Source organism: Acanthisitta chloris, unplaced genomic scaffold (genome assembly GCF_000695815.1).
Source record: "Acanthisitta chloris isolate BGI_N310 unplaced genomic scaffold, ASM69581v1 scaffold32173, whole genome shotgun sequence".
NCBI lineage: Eukaryota > Metazoa > Chordata > Aves > Passeriformes > Acanthisittidae > Acanthisitta > Acanthisitta chloris.
This window is the reverse complement of record NW_008663819.1, coordinates 8,598-33,912: the sequence shown is the minus strand read 5'-3', so window position 1 is coordinate 33,912 and position 25,315 is coordinate 8,598. Positions and strand designations below refer to the sequence as shown.

The window sequence follows — 25,315 nt, the reverse complement described above, 5'->3', positions numbered from 1 at the left end:
TGAAAACCTCCAGGGATGGTGAATCCACCACCTCCCTGGGCAGCACATTCCAATGCCTGATTCGTCTCTCTGTCAAAAAATCTCTTCCTAATCTCCAACCTAACCCTCCCCTGGCAGAGCTTGAGTCTGTGCCCCCTTGTCCTACTGCTGGTTGCCTGGGAGGAGAGACCAACCCCCACCTGACTACAACCTCCTGTCAGGGAGTTGTAGAGGGTGATAAGGTCTCCCCTGAGCCTCTTCTTCTCCAGGCTAAACAACCCCAACTCCCTCAGCCTCTCCTCATGGCACTTGTGCTCAAGTCCCTTCACCAGCCTCGTGGCTCTTCTCTGGACACGCTCCAGCACCTCAATATCCCTCCTGAACTGAGGGGCCCAGAACTGCACACAGTATTCAAGGTTTGGCCTCACCAGTGCCGAGTCCAGGGGCAGAATCACCTCCCTGGTCCTGCTGACCACACTGTTCCTGATCCAGGCCAGGATGCCATTGGCCTTCTTGGCCACCTGAGCACCCTGCTGGCTCATGTTCAGCTTTCTATCTACCCAAACTCCCAGGTCCCTTTCTGCCTGGCTGCTCTCCAGCCACCCTTTCCCCAGCTTGTAGCGCTGCATGGGATTGTTATGGCTTTATATTCAATGGTTGTGCAGCACAGAACTCACCATCTCCTTTAAATGACTGAAAGAAGATCCCCTAGGAGACTTGAGCGGGGTGTCCTCTTAATGTTACTATTTTAAACTATGGTGGTGAGAAAGGCTTTATTTGTTTACTATCTGTTTTTAGGTAGAGCAGAACATGAAATCCAGGTTCTAAGAAACAGTGTTCAAGTGGTTTGAACTGGAATTCCATAACCTTTTTCCTTCTTTTGTACTGAACTTTCATTGCAAGAGGTATCATCCAAGTAGGAGAAATAACCTCTAAAATCTGTGGTTTGTAATTAGAAAACTATTGCTATACTAAGCAAAAAAGCCCAACCAGAAAAACCCACATTGTGCCTCTAGAAGCTTAGTACACCTTACCTATAAACCTCCCAGACAATGTCACTCTACAAAAGACTGGGAGAGGAGGAAAAAGTATCAAGTATTAATTCATACAAACAACTTGGTCATGCAGACAATTCCCCTCTAGACATACCAGAGAGCTAACCAAATCCATGGATTTCAAAGTTGTTTTAGAGTTATCTAAAGACCTTGCAGAGCATGATAGCAATTTCTTTGAAGTTTACTGTATCCAGATTACTAGTTTATCATCAAAGAAACAAGAACATGATTTTTTTTAGAGCAGCCAAATATCTCATTGTTAACATACTTTTAAATTAATCCTTGTATTAGAAACCTTGATCTTCATAGGCATCACTTCTGCAACAGTTTCATCTTCTAGAAAATGCTGAATGTTTGTCAGGGAGGATGTTAGAAATTCAGCACTGAAGTTCTCCACATGACACTGAAGAAAACCATTCTTCACAGCTAGCAGCGAATGTACGACAGCACTGGGCCCACTTTCCCATCTCAGACTAATCTCAGGTGATGAATTAACATGTCCAGCCACAGATTTACCGTCAGAACCTATTGAAAAAGGAAAACAAATTTGTGTTAAAATGTTGCAATGTACAAAAAAAGCAATTATGATGTAATTATTTCTGTCTCTAATGTCCAACAAAAAGTACTTTACAGGTATTATCTATGAAAGACAGCGTTGGAAATACAGAACTTCAGAGCAAATTTCTAAGTATATCACTACAAAGTACAAAAGATAAATCAAGAGCACATAAAAGGCCTAGTACTTCACTGCAACAACAGAAAGGACAATGCAGAAATTACCATCCACACAAAAATTTATGTTTCCTCAATACCTTGTCAACAGAAAAACAATTATTTTGCTTATTTTTCTACTAACTCCTTAAATTTTAATTCAGAAAAACATTTAAGTCAGTTCACTCTCTCAGGACCAGGTTTCTTTTAAAGGCAGAACTTCCTGACTCAAGAACGTACTTGATAACACACAGAAACATAAATAGCAATGCAATAAGATGGAGAACATGACCACAGAGTGCTTCCACTATTTGAGTGGCAATAGACTTGAACCTTAAAATAAACCTGTTTCTTGTTAATGTCATTATCTTTAATCAGTAAGGACAACTGCAACATTCAACTAAAAAGTTCTAAAAACCATAAAATGAAAGAATAAAATAAATACAATATTTAAGGCAACAAGGTGCGGGGGGGAAGTATCCATTTCTTGTACAAAAGAGAGGGGTCACCACCAGAAACCTCATAGGATTCTCAAGTCATCTCATCTCTATGATGGCTGACCTACAGAAATCATCTGTATGACGAGAAGCACAATCACAGTAACTAAAGAAAAAGCCAGCACTGAAACTTGCAAGACAGCTCAAGAAAGGAACTCAAGTAAAATCAACTGAATTATGTCAATTCAGCATGCAACAGACACTGCCTGGAGCTACAGCAGCCTGAGAGAGTACTTAATTTGTTATCTGTAGATTTACTGGGTTCCTCTTTCTGTATAGTGCTCAGTTCCCATGGATGACCTGGCACAGCAGCAGAGTCAGGGCATATGCACTTGTCTACTGGCACTAGAGTCAGGGTAGAAGGACACATTGCTCACCTGGGCTGACAAAAACCAGTAGGAAGAACTGTAAATGAACATGCGAATCTTCAGCCTCCGTTGTGAACCAGAATTTCATCCTTTGTCACCTCTATAAATAGAGGTTTCCACAACACCATCAGCTGCCACTCCATCCCTCAATCTTTCCAATGTTAAAGAAGTGCTAAATCTCGCATTCCAGGCCCATGCTCCCCAAAACAAGCCAAGAAAACAGCCCATACTGCAAGTATCAAGTACCTTTTGTGGCTCTAGTCCAGACAGAAGCGAATAAGCTACCGACAGTCCTTGAGAAGAAGGGCAACTCTCCAGATGGGAGAACAATGACCACTCTGTTCAATGAATCTCTGCAATTGGTTTGGGAAACTTTGTTTCCCTCAAAGATCTATATTCTTCCCACAAATACAGATAAAGAAGTAAGCAGCATATGCCCTAAGTATTTCTGCATCAGAAAAGAGTCCCTGCATCGTTGCTGGAAGAATCCACCAAAGAGTAGAAAAACAGCTGAAGAAAAGACCACACGTTCAGTCTCAGCCATGAAGTCAATCTTAGTTATCTTCAGATATCTGAAAGGGGCACAGTCAAGGGAAGATGAAGTAAAAATTGCATTAAACAATCTGGAAGCTGCTATAAAGTGCTGTTCCCTTCTCACAAGCATGTCAAGCATGATAAGGTCTCATTAAAAGCACCGTCCTTCCCACACTACCTCTGCCATACTCCATCCCCTCTTCCTTTGTTACTGTTGCCAGACAAGATCTAACAGAGCCACAGTTCTGCAGCTCTGCATCCAGTCCTGCAGGGAATTACACAGCTGCATTTTTTTAAGTCTGCCCTCAAACTTATTTCAGCTATTAGGCAGTTTTCCCTTTCTACATCTACTGCAATAACAGTACAGTAGCTTTTAAGTGGTTATTTTTACCCAGAACACCTTCAGAGATTGTAATTGTAACTTGAGCATTCACTGCTTTGCATGGTTCCTCAGTTTACTGGTTACAATTATTAATGCAACACTTGAGAAAGTTTTATTAAAGGTGTTGGGGGGGCTGCTTTTATTGGGATATTGTTGTATACATTTGCTCACTTGTTCTTTTAGTTGTATTTTGTTAGTGTTAACTAATTTTAACAGTTTCTTTTGATCTAATTCTCAAGCTTTTCCCCAACTTTTTCTCCCTTTGTTCTTCTAATAGAATAAATGTGGGAGATGGAGAGCAGCATTAGCTGCAGAGGACTCCTGATTCGGTACAGAAAACACATCCCTATGGTGGAGAGAAGAAAGATCAGCAGAAAGAAGATGTACATTACAGAATGGGAGTGACCAGCAATGCACAAAAAAAAGGGTTGTTGGTCCATCCATACAGGCACCCACCAGAACGAGAATGGTATAATAAGAATTGGAAGTAAGATAAGAAGTGGAAGTATTTGGAGATCCCAATCACGTTGTAACTTCTGTTCACAAAATAACCAGCTGAACCAGAGGAAGCAGGTTCTGGTTCAAGATACACAGGAGAGCAGGAAGGTGGCATGTTCATCCTATTTACTCCCTCTTGTTTTTACAGAGGATGACAGATCATCAGAAAACAATTTGCCTGCTGTATGAACTGAAGGTCAGCCATGAGTCTTCCCTGCTGGACCTCCCCCTTGCCTTCAGGTGCCTGAATACAACATCATGCACCAGCTGCTCAAGCAGCAGCTGCTGGCAGCTGCTCAGCTTACCAGCAAATGGGTTCTTTAGTCAGGGCATCAGAAGCTGTACCACCTCTGAACCTGAAGCACAACCTCCTGAAGAAAATCCATGCTGATAGAAGGCTGGAATAAAAAATGGCAGCCAACAGCTCCTACAGCTATTTCCCGGGAAAGGAGATGAACCAGAAGCAGGAAGCAGGTACTTCAGGGATCTGCCCCAAAAACCCTACAGCACAACAGAGCTGGCACCCAGCAATCCTTGTGGAAGGCTGGCAGAGAGGAGCAAACCAAACTGTGACATGAAGTGGCATGCCAATACATCATGCCAAGGCAAAAACCTCACAGTATGAGAACTCAGTTTTCTGGCAAAGAATGTATATGTTGTACTCATGCCCAAGAACAGCTCTGACAATACAAGTTGGGCAAATGTCTGGCATGAAACTACACTCTGTGTTTCTCTCAAGCTTGGAAAAAAACCCCACCCCAAAAACCAGTTGTCTGTCCTTACAGCTCATCTTTCCTAACAGAGAAAAATTTTTTACGTTTTCTCAAATCACATAAATGAATATGAAATGTATACAAAATTTTATCTAGAGAAATAGATCTTGGAAAAAAATCCAGCTCTTCAAACCGAGGTACATTTAAGCAAAGTATTGTTAGAGCTATAAGGGAGTTTCATTTTCATAAAACAGTAACACAATGTAATGCAACTTATTTGATTTTAAAAAAAGCAAACCAATGACCAGAATTCAATGCAATGCATTTTTTTTACTCATGCTATCATAAATGGTCACGTTTATTTATTTCCTTCCCTTTTAATATATGACAATGAAGAAAGAAATCAGAGTAGATATTCTAAACCAGCATAAAAAAAGATGCTATTGTATTAACATAAAACTGTGTTTGTGGTTTAAGACTAACACAGAGTTTTTGTATAATTGGAACAAATGTTTCCAGCTCCAATTTCATAACACTGAATTGTTCATTCTTACCAACAGTTCTGTTGCACAGATAGTGTCGAACACCAATATTTCCCAATTGATTTGGTATCACTTGGTTGACCTGTAGGCATATTTCCATGTCTTCACCCCTGATGTCAATTTCACCATTAACACCAAATATTTGGAAAACCACAACAGACATCTGTCAACAAAACCAAGATGAAACAATAAAAGATTATAAAATGAATTTACAATGGCCATTGCTTTTTAAGGTCTGCCTAAATCTTTTCCAGCATAAAAAGGAAAAAAACCTGCTTTGGATCCATAACCCTTGCTCACAGAAAAGCACAAAGTTTTTTCATTTCTTCTTCTTTTCTTTTTATACACACAGGCTTGACAATGGGTTACTCAGCTGTCTGTCCAAAGACAGACACTTGTATTTAGAACCTACTGATACCAATTCAGAACCGGCTAGAAAAAGCCACAGAAGTGAGACAGACTTTCCCCCCTGACAGAGGGACACATGACCTATGTGACTGAAATTTCCTAAGGCTGCATTCAACTTTATGCATAGCATAAGCACAACCAAGCATCTGCAGAGCTGAATCAGACCAGGTTTAAGAGCCAGGACAGGCTAACAAAACTTTGGCTATCTGCACAGTAGTCAGCCTTTTTTTCTATTTATTGGGTTGCAGTACTTTTTTAAAAAAAACAGAAGCCAGTTTCAAGTCAGCTTTGGTATCCAATGTGTGTCCATCATCATTACTACTATTATGGGCTCATTTTCCTAGTGACTTTTATAGTTGTATTCCACAAGTAGAAAAATATGCTAACATGCATTTGCATAACAATCTGAATGAATTCTGTTTTTTCCCTATTAGCTATATATGCACAGATGACTGAAAGTTTATTTCAAAGGAATTAATAATTTAATGAGCTGCTTCCTTACAATTTTAAAAAAATTAGGGGGATCCACAAATATTTTAAAGCAAAGCTGGGACTACATGACTAACATTACTAAGAAGGAAAATACACCAGTGAGCACACAAGATGTTTCAGTAAATTCACTGTCTCTCTTTCGGTCCATATTCTCTTTGGTTTTCAGTTCATGACCACAACTGAAAGAGGAATACAGTTTGAGAAGCATTGACCGGGGTCAGGATCAGCATGGAATAAGTAGATAGGCAGATGAAAAATGTTGGACCCTGCATGGTGTCTCAGGCAGGGAATCTCTTGCTACATGTGCTAGTCTTATAATCTTCCCAGATACAGGACATTGTCCTGACCTAATCCTGGACAAGAGGCATCTCTGACCTGACCCAGTAGGGTCATTGTTACATTCCTATTTGCAGAATGCTACCAATGCATAGGAAAAATCACGGAATCATAGAATCAACCAGGTTGGAAACGACCTCCAAGATCATCAAGTCCAACCCTACCATCATATAAGAGATGTCAGAGTTACAGTGCTTTCTCTTATCTGTACGCGACAATTGAGGACTACAGGGAACAGTTATAAAATGACACAGGGGAGATTCAGATATTAGGAAAAAATCTTTCACTGATAGGGTGGTCAGGCACTGGAACAGGTTGCCCAGGGAGGTGGTGGAGTTGCCACCGCTGGAAGTGGTGATCTGGTGCTGGAGGATACGGATTAGGGGTTACAGCAGTGACAGGCTAATGGTTGGACTTGATGATCTTAGAGGTCTCTTCCAACCTTGGTGATTCTATGACTCTATTCTATGATAAAAAGCTCATTTTAAATATCAGATTCAACAAAACACAAAAGAATGTGATGATATTATAAAATTGTTGCTATGTACTAAAGCAGAAATACTGACATTTTTAAGTGGCTGCTGTCATTTATCAACTGGCTATGGAGGAGATAACACAGAGAATGCTCACTGTAACTTGGATTATAATCTTAATTTGTACTTAATACAAACTCCCCAAGCTAGTTGAAAAATCACCTCTAAAAGCAATCATTTTAGTTGTAAGGCTTAATTGACTGAAGCATGTACTCTAATGGAATACAACAACATTACCATGTCTTCACTAGTCTCATGGGCATTCTCTGAAGCAGCACTCATGGCATCTGGAGATGACCCATCACAATTTTCAATCACTGTGCCTCCTTCATGGGCATTTTCTGATGGGCTTTGATAGTTTGTGGCCGTAATACCTTCCGTATACACATCAGAAAAAAATGTAAAGTTAGCATAGCATAACCTGAATCACTCCTACATCAGGAATAAAGTCAGTGTCTGGTACTGTATGCACATATTAACTCATTTTTAAGATGAGTTGAAAGGCTTATTAGAAAAATATTTAGGATTGAACTGCTAAATCCATTCCTTTTATGGAGAGTTCAAAGTTCTAAATGCATTGCAAGTAAGCCAGGATATAGTGACAAAACCAAACCAGCACTGTACGTACATTGTTAAAAGAACTGTGAAGGGCATTTTTTGTCTTCCGAATCAAATAGAGACCTAATCCAGCAGAAAAAAAGGTCAAAGATTTCAAGTCATGTATCTGAAATGCTGCACAGTGCCTCTAGAGCAAATGTTTGTGGTTTTATGTTTAGAGAAATAAGCTATATATATTTTCATTAGAGCCATCATGATAATGTTTCCTTGACAACTAGAAAGCATGCAGACTTAATCTGCAGTTAAATATTGTTTAACAAGCTAAAAAGACATATAAAGGTTATTTAAAATGGAAAATGTATTTTATGGCATACTCCCACATAAGCACATGCAGGAATACTCCTACAATTTGAGTATATAACATGTTTGCAAGTGAAACAGTCTTGTTATTGCTCTAGACTGAAAAGAAAAAAAACCCTGTCATTCTTTATTCAAAGTAGAGTTTATCAGAAAAGAGGTACCAAAAAAGTCTTCTTAGTTTATTTCCTGACATTAGAAAATTATTTAATCAGTATTGCCAGAGAGCTGCTAGATCATTACAATTGCATAAATCCACAGTACTACAGACTATATAGACACAACTGCCACATGCCCAAGTTCCTCCCTAGGACCATGATCAAATGCTCATGCACAGATGAGCAAAAACTGGACAAATACCCTGGTGTTAGAGAGTGAATAGCTAGGAACTGCTCCTTAGGGAACAAGCTGCAAGGAGACTACCAGACCTATCTGCCTGGTAATTAGCATGGTGAAGTGACAATCCATTTCTTTTTCATCTACTTCTAAAATGAAAGCTTCTTTACCACTTCAAGCATAACACTGACTCAGGGTACAACCTGTAAATACTTGCAGCCAAAGCAACACCATTTCCACAAAGCAGGGAACAGTTCTGCTTAATTCAGAGTTATGACACAGCACTTCAGTGCTCTTCACTCCCCAGGAGAGGAAATTAAGTAGTGTCAAAATGAAGCAGCTATGTGGGGTTTGGTTGCTGTCTGAGGTTAAACCAGGGCAACTGCTTAAGTAGCACACCTTATTGCTTACCTTAGAAATGAGGTGCTGAGAATGGTATTACTGACTGGCACAGGCAAGGGAAATAGTGTGGTAAAGTAACCACGATTTGCTGGACTAGAATCCTTTGAAGTATTGTTTTAGTAACAAACATTTCATGTATTGCTTGAAAATATTTTATTAAACCTACTCACCTTTTTCCAGAAAGCTTTGACTGTCACTTCCATCACTCTCTATCAAATGATCCTCTAGCATCATACTATCAATAGAGATGGTATCCAGAGAGACTTGTGATGGACTTCTCTTCATATTCTTGTAAGAAACAGAGAATGCAGGGAGGTTGGACGAGCAGCGTTCCTTAGGCTTTGCGCTTTTTAAAGATAAAGACATTAGGAAATTATTATTTCAAATTAAAGGAAATACCTAAAAGTTACTTAACAAAATTCCTCTAAACCAGGCAAGATATTAAAGAAAAAATCTGATTATTCAGTAATTCTTTGACAAGAGAAAGAGACAAACATAGAAACAACATGCACTACTCTAGGTATTTGTGCAAATATTTTTCTCAATACACATTTTGTAACATTTTAACTGGAAGTAAATAGTTTAAATCAATTAACTAACATTTCATTTTGCCTTGCATTGAATGATGGACATGGAATATCTTTTTCTATACTTTAAAAATTTCCATCTACTAGAAGTTCACTTCCTAACTGCTAAAAGCACCAGAAGTATGTGGCCAACAAGATTAATAAATATTTTCAAAGAGTAGGAAGATTGATTTAGTATTAAATTTTCTATACCTTGATGAAGACTGGGATGCAAACATTTTAACTGAAGTCACTTTGTCTTTGTTGATTTCAAGCTCTTCAGATTCTAAGGCAGTTTCGGTTTCCAAGTCAGAGACTTGGTTAGGACAGCCTTCAGTTGTGCCTTCCTGTTCATTTAACTTATTTGAGAAAACGCTTTTGTCATCCTCTTTATCAATGAAAAATTCAGTAGAATCTTCTCTCTTACTTAGAATGGATGCTGAATCCCTAGGATTCAAGCTACTTTTCTCACTTAGAGGTCCACAGACCTCCTCTGAATCACTTCTACTAAAAAGTCCACTGCTTCCTCCTTCACTTGTATCTCCCAAACCTTTATCTGATGCATCATCTGAAAATGACATTCCTTTCTGCAAATCCATATTACTGTCTGACTTAAACAAAAGAGGATCTATTAAAATCCCTTTATTAACTTCAGCATTCAGAGGCTTGCAGTCATTTACATAATCAAAATTAGTAATAGCTGCTTCCACTATCTTACTACCAACCAATTTACTCTCTGAAGGAAGAGCTTCCCCGTTTCCCACTGGGGAGAGTTCTGATGCCATGGGACTTCCTTCTTCCACAACAGGAGACTTACAAGGGTTTCCCTGAGTCACTGGATGGAGTAGTAAGGCTAGTTCTGCACTTTTCAGTAGGATCCCAATGCAGACTTCTGTTTGCTTTGCAGGTTTTCCTGTCACTGCTTCTACATCATTCCTTAAGTTCTCCAGGAGCAATACCAGAGATTCATGGAGAAACAGCAAAAAAAGATACTGGTAGTGATTGATCTGTGCGCTTACATGTTTTTGAACATGGACAAGTACATGTACATCTGCATCAGAGGAAGAGCTCTCAGAAAGCACTCCTGAAGTCTCTGACATTTGCATGCCATTGCTCAAGGGCTCCGTCTCAGTGCTGTAATATTCCTTTAGGAGCTTTTTACGTTGCAATCTGTTAGCAAGATCACTAGATTCACTTTTTGGAATGTTCAAAGGTGTCTGATTATGGGTTAAAAGCTCTTTTTGTGACTTTGCAAATCTTACTGGCTGGCAAATCCAAAGTGAAAGTGGGAATGAGTCCACAAAGCTTATTGGTCGGCCTTTCCCACTTTTTGTTCCTTCATAATCTATCCAAAACTGGGAAAAATGCAAGGCCCAAACATCAGTAGCTGCAGATGTCTTTAATGCATATTTATTCAACTTGGGGATGATATAACCTTTATAAACATCATGCATTTTGGTATCTTGCTCATGAGCATGTCTCTGGAAGATTGGATGCAAAAGATTAAAATTTTTCTGGGACTTTGGGAAATTGGTGAAAGTTCTACTGAAAAATTCAGAATCTTTGAAGTTCTGAAACAAAGCTTCCAGATCAGAGTGTCTGCAGTTTGGTGAGCATCTGGTATTTGTAGCAATCATCTCTGAACTTTGAATGGAGAGTGCACGAGGCTGATCTTTATGAATTTCAGGTTTGTTTTCAGATGGGATGATGATCTGCAAGAGAGAAATATATTTTGCCTAGTTAAAAATATGTAGATTAAGAAGGTATACAATTAAAGAAACAAAATAATAGCCATGACAGCTAAAATCAAGAATACTAACACAGAACAGGGATAAGTCAGGCTCACAGACTATGATTTATGTTTCCTTCCATTTTTAAGGATGCTGTGGCATCTGAAACTCAGTGTTTATACAGAAACTTAAGGGCTCAAGTTTTTCTTATCTGAAGGACTTAAATTTAGGTCAGATACATTAGGCTGAAGTGTCTCATTTGTTCAATTCATAAACAGCTTAGTAGAAAGTTTCAAGTGTTCCAAAAATTTACAACTTTGAAAAGCAGAGAATTATAATTTGGAATTCAATCTGATTTGTCAAATACAAATTTGTTTTTCATTATACTGAGTACTACAGTATTTCATTTCTATGTTAAGATACAAGCAAACAACTAGATATGCTATCACAGCTAATATTCCTAACACTGTAGAATACAGAATAGGTAATTTTGACAATTATCTGATAACAATAATACACTTTTTCATCATAAAAATAATTATATACTTCAACTCCTAAAAAAGCCAACAAATACTTCAGTATACTGTATTTAATTTAACTTGCTTATTTTTATTGCAAGTTTTAAAGGCAACATATTTTATGCTAAGTCCTGTATCTGATGTTGTCAAGATGAACTTTGGCCACATTAGTTTTGCTAGTATCAGTGACACTACCTTTCGTCAAAACATGCCCATGCTGAATCTACAAAGTAAGAGTAAGAAAGTCATCCTAAAGACACTTAAAAATGGGAGCAATGAAGCTTTTTCATGTAAATAAAAGGACTCAGAACAAAATAACAGAAAAAACCAACTACATGATATGTAAATATCGAGCACACTAATAAAATATTCATTATTTACTAGATTAAAAATATTGCCATTAATATAGAGATGACAGAATGAATATGAATCAAAATTTGAGGGATTTAAGAATACCTTTCTCTTAGTTTTGCAGGTTATTCACATATAACAATTCAATATTAGATCAGCCTGTATTTGCGGTTGTCCAGCTGTTAGCTCTTAACTGTTTTCGTTCAGTACAAACCATGTCCTTTTATTGTTCCATTAAGAATGCTCCAAGAGCCTTGGGAAGACAAACATCTCTCCATACACTGACTTTTTAGAACCTTTGAAACCTCTCCTGTGAGCACCATTGAAAAGACTATTTTTGTTTATCTCCAAACCTTGGAAACTATGCAATGAAACGCCAAATGCAAACGGGGGATGGGGAAGGGTGGGAAATTTATCTGCTTGATAACACTTTTTCTCCAAAGAAGATGACAAGGGAAGGAGGAATTTGATGTTCAACTGCATTAACAGGCACCACTTCTCTGCAATAAGCATGCAGAGAACTTGTGCACTTGAACTACACACAACAGCCAGCATGAAGCAGAAAACAGTGAGAATGGGTTTTGGAGAAGGAAATAAACCTTCAGATGAGCTGCTTTCTTTACTCCAGGCATTCACTAGCAAGATGAAAGAGTTTTCATAAACTACAACCAGAGGAACAAGTGAGGGGCCCTGCATTAATACAGGGTACAAATACAAATTTTCACTGGTTACTTTTACTTTTGCGCTCAGATTTTTTTATTTCATGCCCTGTCAGGTTCACTGAACACAGGGAAATAATTTTTTATATACTGCCATTCAGGTCTTCAATACAAAGCTGAAATACCCCTAGGACATAGATGAAGCCATACAGAAGACAAATGTCCGTCTTCAAACCATCATATCCTGCATAGTTTTTGAGAGCAGCATAGCTTATTGCATGAGTTGTTTGATCAGCTATTTGTGTATTTATTCCTTACGTTCCTTTGCTAACAGCTTTTCAGAACAAGAAGAAAGTATTCTTCCAAGGAACCACAAAACCCCTCATCAGTGACAGCATACCTTTAACATTAGTCCATCCACTCTAACATCAACATGTTCATCAGACTTCGAATTGTCATTTAACTTGTACATGGCCATGAACTGAGTAAGACTCTGTTTCAAATCCAACACAAACTGATTTAGCCAAAGAATACTTCTCTCATCCAGGGTGAACTGTAAAGCATTCAGCTGGCCATACAAATTTGGACATGGAACTAAAAGAGAAAAGAAAACAAAATCAAGAGAATAAGTAAAATGTTTAGGGGTTGGGTTTTGTTTGTTTGTTTTTCAAATGAGTGAAGACTTAGATTTTCACCAGTATTTTTCATCAAAGAATGGAAACCCACTCCTTTAGTCTCCAGGAAGAATAAATTGTTAGGGAATGCCTGAAATGATGCTTCTTTCTCCCACTCCAAGCAAGTAACTGAATTTTTGAATATAAAAACTAATGTTAGACTGGAATGAAGTCTGAGGAGAGGGGGAGAATGTCCTCATTACAAAGGAAGGGCAGGACCATGGAGATTTACTGTCCTCAAGTCCCATCCCCAAGAAATGCACTGACATTTCTGTATATAAAACAGGGACAGCCCCAGAACACATTCCTACAAATAACTCCAGCAGATCTTTGTTGCATCTTAGGTACTATTGCAATAGTTTGAGTTCTTTTATGTAGCCAGACAGTAAAACTGCAGAAAAAACACATGAGTGCTGGAGAATGAATAATTCATGTATCAGTAAAAATGCAGTGGGTGTTTTCACAGTTAAGAGCCATGATTAGAAAAAACAGTATTGATAGCAGTTTGCCAGGAGCAAGCACTGTGGAAATGGAGCAGTGTTGTGTTCTTTCCATTTTAGAAAGCCATTAATTATTTCCAAGTTTTAAGCTTCACAAAGGTGAAAGTAACACAAAGTTTATTAGGAAAAAAAAAAAAAAAAAAGAAAACTAAAAGAAGTCTTACTAGGAAAGTCCTTTCCATCAGGGTAGTAATACTCAGTGAATTCAATATGAATAGCAGGCATTTCTGGTGGAAGATAAAGTGACTTTTTATTGCAAGAGATCAGAGCTTTAGGGGAAGAACGACACTGGTCTGCTGTTGAAACCTGCAGAAGAAAAAAGATTCATTTCATTAATACATCACACTTTTATGAATGATTCAGCATTTGTAGTTGCAAAGTACTGTCCCTAGCAGGGTAACATTCCACAGCTCTCGGGTGTAGATCCCCAACTATGACACAGTGCTGACATTCACAAACACCTAACTGCCTTGTTACAGCAGTGATCTGCACAGAACAGCTGCACAAGACAACTAGACAGTTTTAAAGGCACCAGAGCCCCTTGCTCCATACATGGCAGGAGGCAGCAGCTGCTTTCAAGGGTATTCAGTAGCAGCCTAGAGTGATCTGATATCTTTACTGCAAACACTAAAGCTCCCATTTAAGCAATTATGCTAGGACATAGTGTATTTGCATATGAAAAAGGATTATCTAGATGATAATGGAGTGATAAGCTAGGTAAGTTTATTACACAAGTGTTAGGATGTCCTTGTAATGTCATAAGAACAGGTTCCACTACACAGGCCAACTGCACTGTAAGCTAAGGAAGGTGTTCAGCATGCACCTGGCAGAGATATGTATGCTTGGATATGCCTGAAGGTCTACTTCACAGGAGAATCAAGACAATATGGAACAGTAATTCTCCATTTCTGTTTCCTTACAATGTAAATTATGAAACAAGAAAGAAACCACCTTTTGATACACATTTGACCTTAAATTTCTTTGAATGTATCCTAGTTGAAAAGTATCTTGGCAAAACAAAGCTCTATCATCCAATAGTTACTAGGTCAAACTCCCAGTTTGAAATAAACCACCATGTTAATAATGAATATACAATGATGTCTACCTGAATGAGTTTCACTGGAAACAGTGAATGTACCTTTATAAGCCTGCTTCACTCTACATAGCTGTTTTCCAACTGCAAACATCCCTTTACTAACACACACAAAAATTCAAGTATAATGATCTATTTAGAAAAAATAGCTTTGGGGAAACTGCAGAGAAATAATGACCATTAAAAAAGCTGAAAATGTGTTTCATTGTCAATTGAGGAAGAAAGAAGCATCTGAAGAGCAGAAGGCAAATGGAAACACCAATGGTACAAAACCATATTAGAAAACCACTTCAAACTCAGATAAACAATTCTAGCAGCAAGCTGCAACCTCCCACAATACCAGAATCCATGTGGAAAAAAGTGCAGGAAATTTTAACAAGAGCAAGTAGAAGTCACTTGCAAGTGAACAAGAGCAAGCAAAAGGCACAAAAGGGCACAACTAAGCATTTTTGTTAGGACCTGAAATTTAGAGAAGATCCTCCCATACCATTCTGCCTAAGAGATATACTTTTTCCACTTGCCTCCAAAGAGTGAATCTGGACTACAATCAGCAACTACAACTACTCACTCTAACAAAGGGAGGGAGATGGAAATGGTTAAAGTGCCTACTCAAAATAGCACTGGGAGAGGGACAGGCTGGAGAAAAATAATAAAAAAAATATTAAAAACCTTCTTCATTTAACATTTTTAATGTACTTTGACAAAGATAACAATAAGAAAAGCATGGTATACAAAACCACACATTAAAATATTGGTTACCTAACACAATACAATAAAAAAAAAATAAATTTTCAATCCCAATTCATACATTGGGGAACAGTAGAACTCACTGATAGGGTGACAATATAAAGTCAATGAGAAAATATCCACCAATTTTAGCAAAGCAGAAGCAGGCCCATAAAGATCTGATCCATTAATGAATGGAAAAACTCATTAACTTCAGTGGGCTTCATAAATGTCCCTTAAAAACCACAGTTATACAACAGTCAAGGGAGAAGTAGCCCCAGTTTTACTAACTTGAAGAAATGTACCTGATATATATTGAAATCTGCAAGTCTAACCACAATAGGACTAGACATCAGTTTGCCCTTTGGTTGTTGAGAAGATACAGAGCAAGCCCTAGATGTTCCTTTCGGTATCTGTTCCTTGCCTGTAGGGAAGAACAGTGATGGAATCATTGAAAAGAACAGTCTGGTTTCCAATAGTTTTAACATTTCACGGAACTAGAGCACTTGTGATGTAAACAAAGTACCTGTTTGTGAGTTCTGAGGAGATACATCAGGGGGTGATTTGGGAGGAGAATCTATGACCTGATCCTTCACAGCCTGCTTAAGCAATTCAACATTGCTTTTGAATTCATTTAATAATTCTTTGGCCCATCCACTTCTGGTTTTAGTGGCATCACTATAATGCATCCAATGGTCACAGCTGTCTCCTGCAAATTAGAGGAATGGGGAAAATATTAACTCATTTGCAAGTTTGCTTCTAACAGACTATCAAGTTTCTACTATTTCACAATTCTTCGTCAAAATATAAGCTCGCTGCATGCTGCAGTTATAGAACAGAGGTAATAACAGATAAGTTATATACTTCACAAAATCACTCCAAGTATAACATTGTCATGTGCCTTTTAACACCACTAATGCTCAAAACATCACTGAGTATTTCCAGTTCAGATAATCTGATGACACATTAATGTCATATGTGAGACCATGCAAAAAAATGTTTAACTGAAAACAAAAAAAAAGTGAGAGCAAGTAACAGAACAATGTTCTCATGCTCACTTTTTCCAAGCTTATCTTTCCTGCCAGAACTGTGTCCTAAGAAGTTCCTGGTCCCTTTCCAGAAATGTATTCTTTTTGTCTTGGTTCTCTCTTTGGCACACAAACAAGAAGGTAAGTTCAAGCAGTGCTGCAGCACACACAGCCTTAAAAATCAAGCCAGTGGAAACTCTTTTATTCCTAATATGTTTCTGTTGGTCAAGCAATTAAACCTCTGATAGAAACTGAGATATCTTCAAAAACTCCCTGTAAAGACATTCTACTAACCTGAACAAGAATAAGGATGCAATAAAAGTAACTTGTATGAGCTGGTACATCACTCTTTAAATACCAGTATGTGAAAACTTACTTTATTTGGGACTTGATGACTTTTTACTTATACTGGGATAAGTAGATATGGTTGCTATTAAAATAGGAAAATGCTTTTACAAAATTGTGATTTTAAGTCTAAATGCAAAGATTTCACCATGGAAAAATCTTTTAGGGAGAGGCCTATCACAAGAGATGTCATTTTTCCCCACCCACCTGCCTCACAGGTATCTTTGGTGGTTATTCACATGTTTATAGCTAAGGAAGAAGAGAAAGGAACAAGAGAGAAATCAGAATGAGAACAAAAGGACAAGGATGTATTAAACTGAAGCCCATGAAGTTGGGATTCTCCAAAGCAGGGCTAAAGTGGGGTCACTCCAAACATATGCACACAAACTCTGAAGTACCTACAGGACTGGTACAGCAACACCATAGGGAAAGCTCTCATATCCCTTCTGGGAAGTCAGCTTGGGCAGCTGCCTCTCTGAAGTGCTTGTGCACTAACACATGCAGCACGAGGAACATGTGGGAATGGGAGGAATTACAAATCTGTATGCAATTGCATGGCTATGATCTCATTGGGATCACAGAGATGTGTCAGGACAGCACACACAACTGAAATGCTGCAAATAATGGACACAGGCTTTTGGGAAGCACAAGTCAAGAGGGCAAGGAGGGCAAGATGAGTGGAAACACATGGAGCTCTGCCTTGGGATGGATGATCAGCCAGCTGAGTGCTTACAGGTTGGGATTAGAGGACAGACCAACATGGATGACGATTTGGTAGATTTTTGCTCCAGACCACGGGATTAGGAAGATGCTGACACCCTTTTCAAACAACTGGAAGAAGTATCATGTTCAGAACTTTAGTCACCTCAGCATCTACTATAGGGCCAACACACCAAGACACAAGCAATCCATGTGATTTCTGAAAGCGTATTGAAGGCCACCTCCTAACACAGGTAATGAAGGAGCCAAGAGAGCATGTGCTCCAGTAAACCAAATTCTTACAAAAAGAGCAAGATCTGGTCAGGGATACGATGGGACAGGGCAGCCTTGGCTGCAGTTACCATGACATGGTGGAGTTCAGGATTCTGAGGTGAAGGAAGGAGACATGAAGCTGAATGACAGCCCAGAACTTCAGGAGAGCAGCCTCTGACCTGCTTGAAAGAATATGGGATATAAACCTGGACAGAAGCAGCATTCAGGAGAGCTGGTTGAAGAATCACCTCCAAGCCAAAGAATGGTCCACCCTGAAAAGCAGGATGTCTAGCAAATGTGCAAGGTGGCCTGTGTGGATGAACCAGGAGCTGTACAATATGTGGAAACAGCATCAGATTACTCCCCAAAAATATGGTGGACAGCATTAGGAATGCCAAAGCCTATCTGGAGTTGGATCTAATAAGAAGCATTACAGACAACAAAAAAGGGTTCTACAAGTGTATCACAAACAAAAGGAGGAGCAGTAAAAGCTTGGACATGCTGCTGAATGGGAGCATGTCCAAGCCTTCTTTGGCTCAGTCTTCACTGATAACACTTGCCTTCAAGATTCTCAGGTGTCCCTGAAAACTTTGGCAAAGTCTGGAGCAAGGAAACCTTCCCCTAAGCAGAGGAGCATTAACTTAGGAAACATTTGATCTGTTTATCAGACATGCACTAGTCCATGGAAAGAAGTGCTGAGAGAGGTCAAGTGCTGGCCAATGTCATGAGGAGGCCAGTCTGAATTATCTTTGAAAGGTTTATAATTGAATAGTGATCAGGAAAGGTTTGTGAGCACTGGAAGAAAGCAAGTGTCATTCCTGTCTTCAAGAAGGAGGATGAAAAGAACAGGCCAATCAGTCAGCCTCACCTCAAAGAAAGTAATGGAAGAAGGTAACAGAGGGCAACAGACCAAATAATCCTGGAAACTATTTCATAATGCATTAAGGATAAGAAGGTGACTGGGAATACACATGCAGGGATTTATGAAGGAGAAATCATGCCTGAAGAACTTTACAGCCCCTACTATGAGACAAGTGGCTCTATGGAGAGATGGGGTAGAGCAATGGATGTTGTTTTCCTCAACTTTCCACAGTGTCTGTAACATACTTTGTAACATATATCTTGCCTCTTCTAAATTTTTTAGATTTCAAAAACATATTTAGTAGAAATTATTTTTAAGAAATGCTTCTTTGAAAACTGCTAACATCTGTTTAATAACATTTCTTTAGCAAAAGGCTACACAATTGGACCTCTACACACTGGGATTCTCACTTAGCAAAATAAAAAGCAAAGCACTGCCTGGAAATGGACATAAAATTATAGACTTCGATATGTGAAAAAATCTAGCAGATTGACTCTTGCAAATATCCAATTAATGAACTGTCAATATGCCATATTGCATTCCTCTGTCAACACACAACTTTCATGTCAGAGCTGTGTACACACTGTTTTGTTGACCAAACAGAACAGAGAAAAGCATTTGGCCTAAAACAGCTCATTCACAGAAATTGGTTCCTAGATTGCTGTTTTTCTTGGTTATGTATATAGAAGGAAATAAAAAAGGTGTGCATTTCAAATGCTTTGAGTGTTATTATCCAAGCTGTATACAGACAAACATATAGCATTGTTTTAGCATTCACGCATGACAGGTTCACAGATAATTCACAAAATGCTCACTTTTCATACCTGCTTTGTGAAAGGGGTAATAGTCCACTGTTAAATAGCTGAAGGACAGCTGCATGGCCCCTCCTGTAACACGTCTGTTTGGATCTGTAAAATAAAGCAATGCTCAGCTCTGCAGACATTGCATTTAGCATGTTAGTACTCATGCTGCTGCAATCCTCTAAACACCTAACAGCTACTTCTTCCTCCCCTTTACTGGCTGTCCTTTAAACCTCATTATCTTCCCACAAAATTTTCATCCATTCTTCACTGGTTACTAAAGATCAGCTTGTAGAATTCTGTGCTCAGTCACTACTAACAACTTGTGTATTGTTTTAAATGCCACTATAAAGGCAACACTTTGAACACATATTCCTGCAGGTTTTCTGAAACAAAACCTTTTACACTGAAAATATATATGTTATTTGAAGTCCACATTTACTTTCAAAAATACTGTAAATATAATTCATTTTATTTGACAAATATTGCAGGGAAGAGGTCTTCTGCATCTTCTGTTCTGATTTTTTAGCTGTTGAATTTAAACTTCATGGCCAAAAATAATGGGCCAATAAAGAGATCTCACTAGGAATGATAAATTCCAACTGCAGTGGATACATCGCATGTATAGAAACACATCTGTAGCCAATGAGCCTTATGCTCTGCTGCTTTGCAAGTGTCTTCCCTAATCAAGGAAATACATTCAGTAAGACTTAAGTTTTTCATACTCTTCTTCAGTAGCCCTTGCATGTTTCCAGAAAATTTACAGTGACTAGCCACCAACCTGGATATACACCAATATGTCACTCTTTTCTGATGACTTTTAAAAGGCATGAAAGAAGAGTCACTTGTATTCTTTTTCTTCTAATGCTAAATGTGGCTACATGCAATAGCCTTTTGTTAAAAAATAAACAGTACAAGATTTATACACAAAATTTTAAGGTCACAGGACACTTGCTCCATTCTTTCCATGTGCTGCAGACCATAGCAAATTGTCTAAATTAGTAACACAAAGAGGACTACTCTTTTATTAGTCTGTATTTATATTACAGAAACAAATTGTATAGTGACCCTTTTAAGCCACAGTAATGTTGCCACTGCATTCTTCATAACCCAGTTAACTTCTAAAAGAAAAAGACCAGCAGGAACAATCAGACTGATAGAATCAGTTTCTAGAAGACAGAAGCAGTACAGAAGCTACTAGAACTCTTAGAAATTATTGTATTTATTCTAAAATAATTACATTTCATAACGAAATGTCCTGATAGAGCCATCTAGACAATTTTATATGTGTCTACAGACACTGGAGACAATTCTGACTATACATCTAAAATAAAGACTCTTGATTAATGCTATTGTATTCCTCAAAACATCTTCTAAAGATGTTTATTCACAGGCATGTTACTTTTTAAAACTTTACCTTTTTCTTTAGAATGGATATCATCACATATATGTAGGTCCAAATGGGAAATTACTAAGTGATGAGAAGTTTCCTTAACATCAAAATCGTTAAACAATTTGACTATTGCATCGTTTTGATCAGGTGCTGCTGTTGCCTGGTGCGCTTTCACCTGCTGAGAGCTGGGTGCAGGGGCAGAGCTCTGAAAAAAACATTCAGTCACATCAATTTAAGATGTTTATCATTTCTTTCAAGCACAAGTATCCTTTTACTGACACAAAACAGTCCTTTCAACTAAGTAAAAATCTGCATGACATGCATTCACTTTGGATTGTTACTGAGATTGAACTAAGATGTTTCAGAACAAAGCTAGGTTGAGCTAATGGCTATGTGTCTCAAAGAGGCAGTGCCAGTTCATTCCCCATTCTGCCCTTTCTCACCCTTCCTTATACCTCTGTCACCTGCAGCACTGGTATTCTAACTTTTCTTGCAAGCTGTTCAGGGAGTTAAACCAATAGAAAACTCAATTTTTTGTTGGGCTCCTTTCTGCGAATTTAGTTCCTCAAACTACAACACAACAGGATCAAATGGGAGTCAGTGCCAGTACCAGGGAATTGGTGAGCTGCAAGTGTTGGGAACTGAAGAATTAGGACTTCACTGCTCAGGAACAGCTAGTGATTACATTGTTGTAGCCAAACCATCAAATCACATTGTAAGACATCAGGACCACAAGAACTGAACTCTCCATTACAGTACACTAGCTTTACTGTAAGAAATTCTATACAACTGGCTGTAGTCTTAGTAATAAATCATGTTTTATTTTTATAGCACTATCTTTTATCAGTTTACTTGTCCTGCTTCTTCACAGACAAGTGCCTCCCGTCAACACTCACAAAGCCAAGTCAGTCTAGTCTGCTGTATGTGCTGAAGACCACCCAGACTTATATGCAGCATTAATAGCACAGGTAAGCAAGCAGAAATATGTTTAAACTAGAATTGGAAGCAGAATAAAATCCAACAAAAGAGCTGCATGAAGGTAAGTTCTTACTAAAAGCTAATTTTTTAGTACCATGACAACAAACTGGATGAGCACTTCAAATCATTACAGTAATCATATCTACTCACACATTAAGGTTACCTTAGTGTGTCTTAACTATTTAAATTCATAACCAGAAAGTATCTGGAGAACAAATTTAGTAAACATTTAATCAACTGCTGAGTAAATACAGAAGTCTAAATACGCTGTACATGGATAAAGAAATACAGGGGTTTTACTTCCTGCAATTAACATCAATACACAAAATATTATAAAATAAAGCCTATTTTATACTATTATGATTCATTCCCAGTATAATTTAAGATATACAGCTGAATGAAAATGAGTAACTGAAAATGATGGAAAATAAATTAACCCAACTAATCACACCGTGTTGTATTTTAGAACACCTGATAATGATACAGTGAGAGAAGCAACCACCATACCTGGGCTGTTTCAGAAGCCAAGCTTTTCCTCTGTTCTGTTGATTTCTCTATGGCTTCACTAAGAGATTTGGCATACTGCACCATAGCTTTCAATTGGGAATCAGTCAAAACCCATAACAAATCATCCAGAATCAGAACCAGTTTTGATGCCACTACATTACAATCTTTTAACTGTAGAATGAAAATTTAAAGAGGTCAAATGAGTCCATTAAATACTTCCATTTTTAATATGAAACTCACAGTAAAAAGGACACTGAATATAAAAAGCAAATTTATTGCATATAAATAACAAACATTTTCTTAATTCTAAATTGTATTCCTCTCGTTAGCAAAGAGGTACCTAAGACACAGTGTATTTATGCCTCGTTTTACGTGTTTGGCATGCACTGGATATTACACTGCTGCATTTCTCTTAATGTAAGTAATGCAAATACTACCTGAATCTAGAGAGGTAAAACAATAGGCATCATTATAAACAAAGATCGGTAGATCAAACAATTTCATTAACAGGACATATACAAGGTCTTAATTTTCAAATTCTGCCTGTGATGTTTCTTAGAAACTCTACAGTCTAACCCATTCTATGTTATTAAAAATTTAATTTGACATTTTATATGGCCTAGATTTTAAACCTTCACTGCCTGCATGTGTGCATTAAGAGCATAAGTTAAAAATTAATTCCTAAAAGATTTCAAATTTTTCAAATTTACCCTTCTTTTAAGCGTGACTCTGATTTTTGATTGGTTAGTAATCAGCCGAACTGGAGCACTAAGGATTTCATGCTTAGAACTCTGGATTGCATCTGCTTCTATCCTGATCATCTGCCAGGTGATTTCTTTGAAAGTCAAAACCTTTAAAGACAGAGAAAAAAAAGATAAAACATCTTCATGCAATATGACATTTTACTTGCACCTAAGCATGTGCCTGTGTATGTATATATCTGTACATAAACACACACAAACTCACATGAGCAGAACAAATACAAATCACTTGTTATTTCACTTACAGATGCCAAGAAGTAAAGCCCTGACCCTTCTCACTACCTCGAAAATGTCACTGAAACATTAAGATACTTCCAAGGAGGTGGAGGTAACAAGCAGCATTTAAAACAATCAGAAGAAAATAAAGGTCTCAACTATTGCATATTAGGTTGCTTCCGGAAGAGGGAAAAAAAAAAGATTGTGTAGTTTACTTTCAAAATCCCAAATCCTAGTATATAGGAAAAGGACAAGGAGGAAAGCAAAGCTACAGGATGGCAGAGGGGGTTTTTTTGAGTGTTTTATTTCAGTTAAAAGAGAAAGTTAAACATTACGCACACTGCATGCCATAAGGACCCCACAAGCTTTGAATCTACTATGTGCATTTCTAGAAGACACAGCAAGGAAATGTTAGAATAATGATACAAGAGCAGCAAGTACAGCTGAACACTGAAAAGAAAATATGGGAAAATAAGTGACTGTCCAGCAGCAACACCATGGAGAACATCAAGTGAACATGACATCAATAGGAAGAAACAGTAACTCTAGTTTCCCTGAAACTCCTACCTACACGGTTTAGACAAAGTGACCAAGTTTACCCTCAGTATGTTCGCAGATGACACCACAGTGGGCCAGAGTGTTACTCTGCTGCAGGGCAGGAATTCTCTGCAGCCTGAATTGATGAGCCAACGCCCATTGTATGAGGTTCAACAAGGCCAAGTGCCAAGTCCTGCCCTCGGGTTACAGCACCCCCATGCAGTGCTACAGGCTGGGGGATGTCCAGTTCTGGACCCCTCACTTTAGGAAAGACATCTTGGCGCTGGAGCAAGTTCAGGGAAGGGCAGCAAAGCTGGTGAAAGGTCCAGAGAACAAATCCTATGAGGAGCAGGTAAAGGAACTGAGATTGTTTAGCCTGGAAAAAAGGAAGCTCAGGGAGAACGTTATCACACTCTACAACCACCTGTAAGGAGGCTGCAGCAAGGTGGAGGTCAGCCTCTTCTCCCAAGTAACTAGTGACAGCACAAGAGGAAATGCCCTCAAGTTGTGCCAGGGGAGGTCCAGGTTGGACACGAGAAAGAATTTTTTCACTGGAAGGGTGGTTAAGCCTTGGAACAGGCTCCTCCGGGAAGTAGTGGAGTCACTGTCCCTGGCACTTGGTGCTATGGTTTAGTTGGCATGGTGGAGTTGGGTCCCAGGTTAGACCCAATAATCCTGGAGGCTTTTTCCAACCTTAACAATTCTATAATTACTCTCTGAAGAACAAAAGACCAGCCATGAGTAAAGCACAAGAGAGAATGTGTCTGATTTTTCATCTGTCATTCTTCTCTTGTCAATCTGAAAACCTTAGAGCATATGTCCTGGGAACAGAAGCAGAGACTTAGGTAAAATATACCCAGTGTGTCTGCGAAGGAGGCACACACAACGGGGCGAGCAAGACAGAAAGGCATAGCACAAAGTATCCTGAAACACTACCTGCAGAAAACCTACCCTCTTCATACAGGAGATGCAGCATGATTGGAAGCTTGCAAAAAAATTCTAAGGAGAGTCCTTACTACATTAAGAGTGGAGCTCCAGTGCAAAGCTAAAAGCTTACACTCTTAAAATGTGGTTCATAGTACAGCGCTGTTTTTCATTTTTCACCTTTCCATGCAATTTATTGCTAATAAATCATTCACTGTCATTTCTAGAAATTTGTGTTTCCAGTATTCATTGCACTAAAAGAAACACTCCCCAAGGAAAGCTCTGTTCAGCATCAAATCCTTCCTAAAAAGCACAAAATCAAAAAAAAAAATGCCAACACAAAATTCCATCTAGTCAAACTTTAATTCTTCCCCTTTAGATTTCATTAACACATGATAATTAGCATACAGATAAGCTACTGGAAAGGCAAACTGTCAGGAAAACAGTTTTCAACTACTTCTTTCTGTGGTATTT

General features: G+C 38.4%; 1 protein-coding gene across 1 annotated transcript in view; it reads right to left on the bottom strand.

The window, feature by feature from the left end:
* Positions 1-25,315, bottom strand: part of UHRF1BP1L (UHRF1 binding protein 1-like) — a 38,476-nt gene that overhangs the window by 5,414 nt on the left and 7,747 nt on the right. Inside the window, exons 6-18 of the mRNA XM_009071109.1 lie at positions 23,114-23,254; positions 22,404-22,574; positions 20,943-21,123; positions 19,550-19,633; positions 16,045-16,227; positions 15,824-15,942; positions 13,864-14,005; positions 12,926-13,119; positions 9,481-10,979; positions 8,872-9,047; positions 7,286-7,422; positions 5,292-5,442; positions 1,303-1,559 (exon numbers count right to left, since the gene is read on the bottom strand). Coding sequence (XP_009069357.1) covers positions 1,303-1,559; positions 5,292-5,442; positions 7,286-7,422; positions 8,872-9,047; positions 9,481-10,979; positions 12,926-13,119; positions 13,864-14,005; positions 15,824-15,942; positions 16,045-16,227; positions 19,550-19,633; positions 20,943-21,123; positions 22,404-22,574; positions 23,114-23,254 — 3,435 coding nt within the window. The remainder of the gene's footprint in view (positions 1-1,302; positions 1,560-5,291; positions 5,443-7,285; positions 7,423-8,871; positions 9,048-9,480; positions 10,980-12,925; positions 13,120-13,863; positions 14,006-15,823; positions 15,943-16,044; positions 16,228-19,549; positions 19,634-20,942; positions 21,124-22,403; positions 22,575-23,113; positions 23,255-25,315) is intronic.